This window comes from Pristis pectinata, chromosome 17 (assembly GCF_009764475.1).
Source record: "Pristis pectinata isolate sPriPec2 chromosome 17, sPriPec2.1.pri, whole genome shotgun sequence".
Lineage (NCBI taxonomy): Eukaryota > Metazoa > Chordata > Chondrichthyes > Rhinopristiformes > Pristidae > Pristis > Pristis pectinata.
Window position 1 is genome coordinate 13,465,153 of NC_067421.1, and position 12,206 is coordinate 13,477,358.

General features: G+C 41.0%; 1 protein-coding gene across 6 annotated transcripts in view; it reads left to right on the forward strand.

The window, feature by feature from the left end:
- rnf10 (ring finger protein 10) overlaps positions 1-12,206 on the forward strand; it is a 41,754-nt gene that overhangs the window by 24,546 nt on the left and 5,002 nt on the right. For all 6 annotated transcript variants that reach the window (XM_052031863.1, XM_052031866.1, XM_052031867.1 and 3 more), the window contains exons 9-14: positions 1,048-1,285; positions 5,711-5,844; positions 6,939-7,056; positions 7,141-7,242; positions 7,320-7,487; positions 10,508-10,605. In XM_052031863.1, coding sequence (XP_051887823.1) covers positions 1,048-1,285; positions 5,711-5,844; positions 6,939-7,056; positions 7,141-7,242; positions 7,320-7,487; positions 10,508-10,605 — 858 coding nt within the window. The remainder of the gene's footprint in view (positions 1-1,047; positions 1,286-5,710; positions 5,845-6,938; positions 7,057-7,140; positions 7,243-7,319; positions 7,488-10,507; positions 10,606-12,206) is intronic.

Below are 12,206 nucleotides of genomic sequence, written 5' to 3' on the forward strand. Positions count from 1 at the left end.
AATTTCCTCTGGCTGCTCAGAATTGAATGCTGTACTCCAAGGAGGCCTTAGTACAGTGTACCCCCACTTTATGGCATTTTGGGTAATGGAAATCTGCCTTACAGAATTCATAAATACGAAAAAGAGTTTGAAATGCAGAATAAAAATTTGCTTTTATGGAAATTTGTGGGGGGAGAAAAATAAAATGTATATAGAGAATGGAACTAGTTTATCAAGAACAACAATCAGTCTGCTGATTCAGTGGGAGGCAAGAGATTTGTTTTGGAAATGGACAAGGCAGTCTCTTCCATTGATACTTGTACAACGGTACTTTATCAAATAATGTAACATCTGTGTCTTGTTAAAATAGCTGCTTCTCTTCTGACTACAATACAATCAGAATTCCCTTATTGACTGCGCACCTGCAGGGATGTTACTGTTGAGAAAAAAGCTTGTAGGAATGCATCTCTACTTATAACAATGGGGTAGGGGAGGGGTGGGGAGAAAATGAGTTCGCAGTACAGAAAAATCACAATCCGGACTTTCTAGGAATGCAACGTCTTCATAACTTGGGGGCACACTGTAGTTATCTATAATTGTTTAGTATTTCTTCCTTGCATTTATACTCTACATTAAGCCTTTAATCTTAAATTTTAGAATCCATTTGCAAGATTTTTATCACTTTTTGTGACTGCTGATGTTTCCATTGCCACATTTATGTTTGTTTTCTGCAGCAAATTGGTGAAATTGGAAAAGGCACCCAGGTCAGCAATGCTGCTGACCAGTTTGGGTCTCGGATGATAAACCTACTAAATCATCCAAGATGAGGTTATTTGTTTATGAAGATTGGCTTTTTTAATGTCTCCAGTGTACAGAATGTTTTACTCCTGTCCTAACTCTATTCCTGAAATTTGAATACAATGATTAGTACTTTCTGATAGCAGCCAATATAATAGGCATAACAAAATAAAATCCCTGCATTTTTAAGTAATTTTAAAATAGACTCCCTTTGTAGTTTCAGTACTATTTTAAAATCTAATCTGACCTGGTATGAATATTTCCTGATAGCATGTATTGGCCTATGCATCTGCATTTGATGAAATTATTGAAGAACCTCAAGAAGAGGTCATTGCTACGTGCTGTACTACCTTGAATGAACCGGTCACTCTTCCTGAGCCAGTCAGTGATTGTGAAATGGAAGAAGGAGCCTGTGGTGAGACTGAATGTGGACAAGCTGAATCTGAACTTTCAGTCGATGCTGTTAAAGGAAGTCCTTCAACAAACTACTTCTACTATTTCTATCAGGGTGAGCCTTTCAGTCGATGTATTTAGTAAATCTTTTTTGTCTTAAGTAGTTAAATTAATTTTTTATGAATTGTATTCATTTGGAATATGACAATCTCCTTAAATAAAATTCCCTGATAGAGGAAGGATGGAGTCAGTATGCCAATATTGGATGTTTCCATAAAATCCAAATCTGGAGAATATAGGCCACATAGTCTTCAAATGTTGAGGAAAAACTGATTAATGTGCTTTGTATTTGAGGTGATTAGATTTGATATTAATAAAGGGATCTTTTCACTTGAAGGTGAACTTTTTGTCCATGGTCTTCATTGTCTTGTGTAGACTAGGCCAAAATGGAAAATCTGCATTTATTTCAATGCACGAGGTTTAACAGGTCAGGTGGACGAACTCAGCGTGGATTGGCTCTGAGAACTGGGATGTTATAGCCATAACAGAAACATGGCTGAGGGAAGGGCAGGACTGGCAGCACAATATTCCAGGATACATGCTACAGAGGTACAGGTAAGTGAGGAGGGGGTGTTGCCTTTTTGATAAGGGAGGATGTAACAGCAGTACTTAGAGATAGCATTCCTGGGGGATTGTCCAGTGAGGCTATATGGGTAGATCTTAGAAACAAGAAGGGGATGGTCTCTCTAGTGGGGCTGTGTTATAGACCCCCAAATAGTTGGCGGGAACTTGAGGAGCAGGTATGTAGAGAAGCTGCTCATAGTCGTAAGAATAACGGTTGTATTAGTGGGAGATTTTAATTTCCCTGGTATTGACTGGACTGCTCAGTGTTAAGGGCCTGGATGGGGTGGAATTTGTGAAACGTGTCTAGGGAAGTTTCCCGAGTCAACGTATAGAGGGCCCTACTCTGGAGGATGCAATATTGGACTTTCTCTTGGGGAACAAGGCAGGGCAGGTAACTGTCAGGGAGTACTTTGGCTCTAGTGACCATACTTCTATTAGTTTTAAGATAGTGATGGAAAAGGATAGGACAGGCCCACAGGTTCAGGTCCTAATCTGGAGCAGGGCTAATTTTGAGGGAATTAGGCAGGATCTAACAGGTCACTTGGGTGAGCCTGCTTGAAGGGAAAGGAACGAATAGCAAGTGAGTGGCTTTTAAGATTGATATCAAGAGTCCAGGAGCAGCATGCTTCTGTTAGGGTGAACGGTAAACCTGGCAAGTTTAGGGAGCCTTGGCTGACGAGAGATATTAAGGCTCTGGTCAAGAAAAAGGAAGCATACATTGTGTTTAGGAAGTTGGTGCAAGTGATGCCTCAAAAGATTAAGGATGCTCTTGAGGGAAATCAGGAGTGTAAAGAGGGCATTTGTACTCCTGTTCCATTACACTCCCTAGTCCCCTACCATTCATAATACAAGTCCCATGTTGGTTTGACTTTCCAAAATGAATCACCTCACCCTTATTTGTATTGTAATCCATTTGCCACTCCTCAGCCCACTTCCCTAACTGATCAAGATCCCCGTAATCTACAATAACCTTCTTCAACCATCAACAATACCTCCCAATTTTGTATCTGGCAGGTAAGGTTAAGAAAATCCCAAGAGGTTCTATAGCTATATTAAGAGTAAAAAGATGGGCAGGGAAAGAGTAGGTCCCCTTTAGAGATCAGCAGGGCTGCCTGTGGTCTTGAGCTGCAGAAGATGGGTAGGATTTTTAATGACTATTTCTCATTTGTTTACTGAGGAGAAACTCATGGTTGCTCGAGAGAAGGGACTCTCTTGAGTGGAGATGTTTTGGAGAACATTCATATTACCAGGGAGGTGGTATTTGCAGCCTTAAGGTGGATAAATCCCCAGGGCCTGACTGAGTGTATCCTAGGACCTTGAGAATTTGTGAGGGCCTCTGCAGAAATTTTTGCTTCATCGTTAGCCACTGGTGAAGTTACCGAAGACTGGAAGGTGGCTAATGTCTTTCCGTTGTTGTAGCGAGGACAAACCAGGGAACTACAGGCTGGTCAGCCTGATGTCAGTAGTGGAGAAGTTACTGGAGGGAATTCTGAGGGACAGGATCTACCAGCATTTGGATAGACAGACTGATTAGGAGAATTCAGCATAGCTTTGTGCATAGAAAGTCATGCTTGATGAGCCTTTTAGTTTTTGGAAGAGGTAACAAAAAAGGTAGATGAGGTTGGGGCAGTGGATGTTGTCTATTTGGACTTTAGCAAGGCCTTCAACAAGGTCCCGCACGGTAGGCTGGTCTGGAAGGTTAAGTCCCATGGAATCCAGGGAGAGCTAGTTGGGTGGATTCAAAATTGTCTGGCAGGTAGGAATCAGGATGGTGGTTGAAGATGGTTTCTTGGAATGGAGGCTGGTGACTAGTGGTGTGCTTCCAGGGACAGTGTTGGGAGCCGTGTTATTCATTATTTATATAAATGATTTGGATGCGAATCACAAGACTTGATCAGTAAGTTTGTGGATGATACAAAATTGGGAGGTATTGTTGATGGTTGAAGAAGGTTATTGTAGATTACGGGGATCTTGATCAGTTAGGGAAGTGGGCCGAGGAGTGGCAGATGGATTACAATACAGATAAGGGTGAGGTGATTCATTTTGGAAAGTCAAACCAACATGGGACTTGTATTATGAATGGTAGGGGACTAGAGAGTGTAATGGAACAGGAGTGAAAGTGGTGTTACAGGTAGATGGGGTGGTGAAAAAGGCATTTAGCACGCTGGCCTTCAGTCAGGGCATTGAATATAGGAGTTGGGATGTTATGTTGCAGTTGTACAAGTCACTGTACAGTAGTGGGTTTCCCCGTATCTGTGTGGGTTTCCTCTGGGTGCTCCAGTTTCCTCATTTTCCAAAGACGTGCGGGTTAGGAAGTTGTGGGCATGCTATGTTGGTGCTGGAAGTGTGGTGACACTTGTGAGCTGCCCTCAGAACACTCTACACGAAAGATGCATTTCACTGTTTTGATGTACATGTGACTAATAAATCTTATCATTGGTGAGGCTGCACTCGGAGTACTATGTACAGTTCTGGTCACCCTGTTATAGGAAGGATGTGGTTAAACTGGAAAGAGTGCAGAAAAGATTTAAGAGATGTTGCCTGAGTTGTAGGGAGAGTGAGCAGGCTAGGTCTTTATTCTTTGGAGCATAGGGGAATGAGGGGTGATCTTATAAAGGTGTATAAAATCATGAGGAGCATAGATAAGGTGGATGATAGCAGTCTTTTCCCCCAGGGTAGGGGAGTCCAAAACTAGGTGGCATTAATTTTCGGGCACAGGGAAAAGAGTTAAAAGGGACTTAATGGACAACTTTTTCATGCAGAGGTTGGTGAGCATATGGAACGAGCTGCCAGATGATGTGGAAAACTGGATCAGCAAGTTTGCAGATGACACCAAGATTGGGGCTGTAGTGGACAGCAAAGAAGGCTGTCAAAGCTTGCAAAGTGATCTGGACCAGCTAGGAAAATAAGCTGAAAAATGGCAGATGGAATTTAGTGCAGACAAGTGGGAGATGTTGCACTTTGGGAGGACAAACCAGGGTAGGACTTGTGAATGGTAGGGCTGAGTTGTGTGGTAGAACAAAGGGACCTGGGAGTACAGATCCATAGTTCCTTGAAAGTGGCATCACCAGTAGATGGGGTCATAAAGAGCTTTTGGCACCTTGGCCTTCATAAATCAGGGCATTGAGTTCAGGAGTTGGGATGTTATGTTGAAGTTGTATAAGATGTTGGTGAGGCTGAATTTGGAATATTGTATGCAATTCTGGTCACCTACCTATAGGAAATATGAAAAGCTTGAAAGGGTGCAGGGAAAATTTACAAGGATGTTGCCAGGACTTGAGGACCTGAGTTATTGGGAAAGGTTGACTAGGTTAGGACTTTATGCCCTGGAGCGCAGGAGAATGAGGGGAGATCTTGTAGAGGTATATAAAATTGAGGGGTATAGATAAGATGAATAAATACAGGCTTTTCCCCCAAGGTTGGGTGAGACTAGAACTAGAGGACATGGGTGTAGGATGAAAGGGGAATCTGAGGTGGAACAACTTCACTCGGTGTTGTGAGTCTGGAATGAAGTACAAGGGGAAGTGGTAGATGCAGGTTCAATTGTAACATTTCAGAGGTTTGGATAGGTACATGGATGGGAGTGGTTTGGAGGGATATGGTCTGGGTGCAGGTAGATGGGACTAGGCAGAAGATCCGGTCAGCATGGACTGGATGGGTGAAGGGCCTTTTTCTGTGCTGTGCTGCTCTTGAATCTATAAGAAGTGGTTGAGGCAGGTACAATAGTATCATTTAAGAAGCCCTTGGATAGGTGTTTGGAGGCATACGGGCCAAACACAGGAAATTAGGACTAGATGGTACCATGGTCGGCATGGACGTTGGGCCGAAGGGCCTGTATCCATGCGGTATTGCTCTGACTGAGTAAATCTTGTATTCTGGCTTTAATTTCTAAAACATTAATTTCTATTTTTTTCAGCTGAGGATGGGCAGTATATGTTTCTGAGCCCAGTTAATGTGCGATGTCTGGTGAGGGAGTATGGTAGTCTGGAGAACTGTCCTGAGAAGATCACTGCTTCAGTGGTAGAGATTGTTGGGCATTCAATGACTGAGGTAGAGTAACTTTTTAATAATCTGTTTACTTGTGAGCTTTATTGTTGGAAAATGAAATTCATTTAGTTTTGGAAATGGGTTTTGGTATTTAGCAGTACTGGGTGAGGTCATGCACAAGTTGCCAGAGTGCACTCCTGCATATCTTGAGACCAATCTGGGCAAACAGTGTATTAAATCTGTTTGCACTTACAGGACTAACTGCTCCCTGTTTTCTCAGTTTTCCAGTTCTTATTCACCTTGGATTTTTTGAATGTGTGGTCTTAAAGCAGCTTGCAACATTGAACTACACTTGGGACACCTAGTCAAATTTTATAGTAAAGTCATGCAAGGTGGTAATCCTAACCAGAGTTTTGGGTGGCAATGAAGCATTGCAACCATTTTTTTAAAAATATGTAATTCCTGTTGTGATATTTAAACATTTTTTCAAGTTGTCTTACTTGTTATTCATGAAGATCACGAACTTGTATTAAAGTGTGGCTTCAATACTTTTTTCTTTTAGAACTATCCAAGTATTTGATTAAAAACTTAACCCTTTCACTTAAAAAAAAAACCCTCCATTTTACATGTTTCCTTTAGATGGTAGATGAAATTAAATCAGGTTGCATGCTCTGAACTCGCCAGTTATTCATTTCCGATGTTAGAATTGACCTTAGAAATGAACAAATGTGTTGTCAAGTGTTTGCTGTATGTAACTTAATTTACTGTTAACTAATGCTGACTAAGCTTGGGCAAAATGCACAATTGATGAAACAGTTATGATAAGATGGCAAATTAGTTTATCCTACACCCATATATAGTTTGTAGAAGTCACTTGAAAACATTCGTGAGTTGGAATCTTCCCTAGCCAAATGGTATTGAAGCCGACAGTGACATTTGCTGAATGATATGGCTTGACCGTGGGGATGAAATGGCTTGCTTAGACTTGCACTAATTTACAAAAAGTGGGGACTGAACTTTCTTATATATGGAATGTTTACCTGTTGTTTTGGAAAGAGGAAACCTTATTTGGTGTGTGCTTTCTAAAAGGCTGCCCTAAGTAACTCGCACGTTGCTTGCACATAACTTGATGAATCACTGTGGATTATTTTCCATAGGATGTACGACACAGACACCGCTACTTATGTCATCTGCCACTGACCTGCGAGTTTGGCATTTGTGAACTGGCTCTGAAACCACCTGTGATTTCTAAAGAAACATTGGATGCTTTTTCAGGTTTGTTTTTGTAACTTGAGTCAGTGACTTGAATTGAGTGTCTGGTATTTGGTACCTAGATAATAACTTTCTTTTGACTGACAGTTGATCTGGACAGAAGGAGATGTCTTCGCCTGAAGAAAGCTCGGGATGAACGTCGAAGAGAGCGTAGGATTGAAATGGAAGAAAATGAAAAGCAAGGCAAATGTGAGTGCTTTCACTTGTCTTGAATTCCAATATAATTGATATTGAGAGACGTCTGCAATTTAATAACTCTCATTTAGATCCAGAAGTACACATTGGACTGGAAAACTACCAGCAATTCCCAGCATTTGGCTCTACAGAGAGTGCACAATTTATCCCTTCCTTTACCAGCCCTGATGATGACCCCCTGCCTTCGAACAGTCTTTCAGCCAGCACAATCCTTAGCAGCAGTCCAAATTCTTTGCCAGGTAAGAAGTTCTCTACTTGTAAGTCTACCATTATAGTTTCAGAACAAAATGTTTATTTCATAAAATTTAAACAATTGCAAGTTTATCACATGTCAAACTGCAATACACAAGTGATTTGCTGCTTGATGTTATGTGGTCCCTATACAGGCTGTCCCCAGATAATGAACAGGTTCAGTTTTTACAGACGTTCATAAGTCTCTTTTGTCTGTAAGGTGGAAAATATACAAAATTCAATCAATATGGTAACCCTACCTCCACAGTATTGTAATGAATGGCATCAAAAGCACAAGACTGGTAAGAAAGAATAATTACTAAAAGTGGAGAGAAAGGAAGTGCATTCTGCTGTTCATAGGAATGAATGTCAGACTTTTGAATTTATTATGGGAGCTCGTTTGTATGTGGGGTGTCCATAAACGTTAGTCTGGGGATGATCTGTATTTATAGTAAGATTGTAATAAAAATGAGTACTAAATTATTGATATTTGAGTGAAGGATAAGAAGCAGGAATTGCTCTAAGTGGCAATATGCAAAATAGTTTGGCACTGCCAGGCAATAGCAGTGGAATGCCTGTTTAAATTAATGCTGCTGTGCTAATGCTGAAGTGTTTTTTGCTAGTGCTCTCTCAAATTTTAACTGATTTTCTTGATTAATCATGATAAATCAGCTGCTGATAACCCTTTTTTTAAATAAATGCAGAATGGGGAAGTTGATTCACAGCATTTTGGTCATGCCTTTACTAATGTCTCTCTCCCCCCCACCTACTAGAAGTTTCATAGTAGCTTGATTAGTTTATTTTAGTTTTGCCTGTATAATATGCAAAGCCTCTTCCAGGAGAACCAGAACTCTTGTGAATTCAGATTTGCATTAATACTCTATTGGATTGCAAACCCTGTAGCCCTTTTGTTATCTTACCACCACCGCCCCCCCCCCCCCCCCCCAATGGTTTGGTAAGTGTTCTGTTTAATTTGATAGCAATAACGAGAGTAATTGAATCACTTGGAAACTCCTGCATATAATCATGGTTTAAACTTTTAAGCAAGATCTCTAAAACTTTGGAATCTAAAATTATAGATTCCAACACCAAGTCTTAATTCTTTGAGTAGTACACTATTCACTATTTTTGTACTTGGAGGCACCTTTAATGTTCTGGTAATAAGCATTGAGAACTTCGTATTGTGTGATTCACTTGTCACTTGAAATTGCTTCTGCTATAGCACCAGTGGTTTAAAGTAAGTTTAGCGATGCCACTCCATCCGGAAGTCTGTGGTGTCATAGTTTCCCATTGGGCAAGGCTTATCTGACCATCTAAATAAGAACCTGTAACAGTTAATGTTTTACTGGTCCCTAATACTCTTTGTAGACATTGTGATCTTTGATAATGGGTATTTTTCCACTTCAAATGGACATAACTTTCACATTTAGTATTGTCCTTAACTGAATTATTGGTGACTCTGTTAGGCTTCTATCAGAGCTGGGTAAGGGCAAGAAGGAATGGAAATCCACTTCTTTCAGCCTTTAATGATAGATGCTCTGATATAGTGATTCTGTTTCTTGTATCGAAGGGAAGTGACCCCAGCAAAAATGATGCACTTCCCCATGATTTGTGCTGATTATTTAATATCTCAGTACCATAATTACTAGTGGCTCAAGTCCACAGGATCCAAGGGAAGCTGGGAGGCTAGATTGACACAGACATGGAAAGCTAAGAGTGGTAGTGTCTGGTAGTTCTAACATCCAGGAGGGGTTGTGTTGGGAGTTCTTCATGCTAGGTGTTACCCTCAGTATACATTAAAGATTTGGACTTGAATGTAGAGACCACAGTTAAGCGATTTGCACAAGGTACCACAATTTACACATAGGTTTAAAGGAAGGTGTCAACTGTTGAAAGATGTCAGTGGATCAGCTAGATGTGAAGGTGACAATGGGATTCATTCAGTTTGGTAGTGTGAAGCACTTAACTTTGGCTAACAAAGCAAGGAAGTGTGCAGTAGATAGTAGGGTTACTATGACATGTACAACAGTTTCAGATCCATAGATCTGTTCAGATTCCTGAAGGTAGCAGGACAGATGGATAAGGTGATTAAGGGGCCTGTGGGACACATTTGCAAGAGGAATCGTGCAGGAGTACTTTACCTGGTTTTGAAGACAGAAGAGCACTTAGATATTGGAATTGGGAACAAAACAGTGCTGGAAGAACTCTGGGTCAAGCAGCATCTGTGGAGACAAAAGGTGTAAGTAGATGTTTTGGGGTGAGGTCCTGCATCAGGACTGAAAGAACAGGAAAGCTTGCCAATATGTAGCAGTACGTAGTGGAATAGAGGCTGATAGATGGAATCGGATAGGGAAGAGATGAAGAGTGGATGGAATCAGGTGGGGGAGGAGGATGTGACTGAAGCTGGTAGGTAACAGGTGAAGCCAGATGGGGAGCAGATGATGAGCACATGGAACCAGTGGGGGAGAGGGAGGGGTGGGACAGAGGCCTAGTAGGTGATGTGGAATCAGAGGGGTAGATGGAACTCTGCAATCCCATCACCAGTCATATTTTAGCCTCTTCTTTCTCGCCCTCGCCCCCCCCCCCCCCCACTGTCCCCCACCCCTTGTTTTCCACAGGGACAACTCTCTTGGGACTCCCAGGTCTGCTTATCCCTCCCCAACTACTCCTCCCCATCCCTTGGCACTTGCCCCTGCAACTGTAGGGGGTGTAACACCTGTCCTTTCAGGACCTTCCTCACTGTCATCCAGGGACCTAAACAGCCCTTGAGGTGAGGCAGAGGTTCTCCTGCTCCTCTTCCAACCTGGTCTTCTACATTTGGTGCTGAAAATGTGGCCTCTACATTGGTGAAACCAAGTGTAGACGAGGCAACCATCTTATGGAGCACCTATGTTCTGTCTGCAACAACTGTCTTGAGCTTCTGGTTGGAGATGAGTTAAAAGGCCTATATTGCTGAACTTTTTTTTTTACAATGCTTAGTATTCTAATTAATGTTTTTAATACTTCTGAATTCTCTTTTTTCCTGTAGAATCAACATTGAATCCATCAGCCCCTGCATTTAGTCCAGGGAGTCCTGTGTGTGTTGGTAGCATGGAGGAGGATATGCACTTTCCTTCATTTGCTCAGGTAAATTAAGGTCTGCACAACATGGTGGGCTGAAGGGCCTGTATTGTGCTATACTGTTCTATGGTAACATGAATCTAACTTTTAATTTTGAAGTATATATGTATTCATGACGTTGATTTTACCTCTGGGGAGAAATACTGAATTTAGGGTGATTAATGCTGTTTACCTTGCTCTTCATGAGACAGAAATGACAATCTGCAAGGACTGTTCATCCCTTCTAACCACCTGAGAATTTTAGAACTTGTATTTCTCAAATTCTCAAAGAAAAAAATGGAATGTTACAGGCAATTGACTGCACTCCAGTCACTAATTTGTATCCTTGGCTTTCATTTCATTTTTATAGACTAGATTCTGATGCAATTTTATGAAGAAAGTTGAAGTGTTCCAAATTGCTAACCACTTAATTCTGATTCATCTAGTCAACCTTCATGGGGATTATAAAATAGTGTATATCCAGTTAAAATAAGCCTAAAGGTATTATTTGTTTTTAATGGAGTTAATGAATGAAATATTGGTTAAATTAATAACATTTATGTGACTGGAAAGTCAATAAACTGGTTATGTTCAAAAGGTCATCTCACCACCTCTGGAGAAAACAGATGAGTGTACCTTTTCAGTTGGCTTTTCAAAACTCAACTAGCATATTAATACAGTCAAAAAATATTTTGTGGTTATATTTGACAACACTGGACTAGCCAAAGTAAAGATGATATCAGCAGTTTCCCTACCAATTAAGCTTGGTGTCTGCACTGTTGCAAGCATCTTGAGATTGGTTTAATGTCGATAACTTGTGTAACTATTCTTAAGTCATTGCATTTTCTGGAGAATTTCCCTTTTACTGCAAGAAGTTGTAAATGGACAATTTACTGAATAATATTGATGTGATATTGTAGACTACTAACTGTTGCCCCTATATCATTGGCTGACAGTAACAATAAATATTTTGATATGCAAAACATCTGCAATGATTTGTCCCAGTATGATTAAAGTAAGGATTGGTAAATGTGATGCTACTGAGAATGATTTAACTGCAGTGCATTCCATTTATACAATGTCTAAACTGGTATGCGTTCTTGGATTGTCAGTCATCCAGGATGGAAATGGGCCCTTCAGCTCAATTTGTTCATGCCAACCAAGATTCCCATCTAAGCTAGTCCCATTTGCCTACATTTGGCCCATATCCTTAACTTTTCCTATCCATGTACCTGTCCAAGTACCTTCTAAATGTTGTTAATGTACCTGCCTCAACCACTTCCTCTGGCAGCTCATTCCATATACTGACCACTCTGAGTGGAAAAAGTTGCCCCCCAATTTCCTGTTAAGTCTCTCCCTTCTCATCCTAAACCTATGCCCTCTATTTCTTGATTCCCCATTGCTGGGAAAAAGAATGCATTTGCCCTGCCTATGCCCCTCATGATTTTATACACCTCTAAGATTCTCCTATGTGCCAATGAAAAAAGTCCCAACCTGCTCAGCATCTCTTCATAACTCAGTCTCTTGAGTCCCAGCAACATCCTCGAATCTCCTTTCCACTCTCCAATTTAATGGCATCTTTCCTATAGCAGGGTGACCAAAACTGAACGCAGTTCTCCAAATGTGGC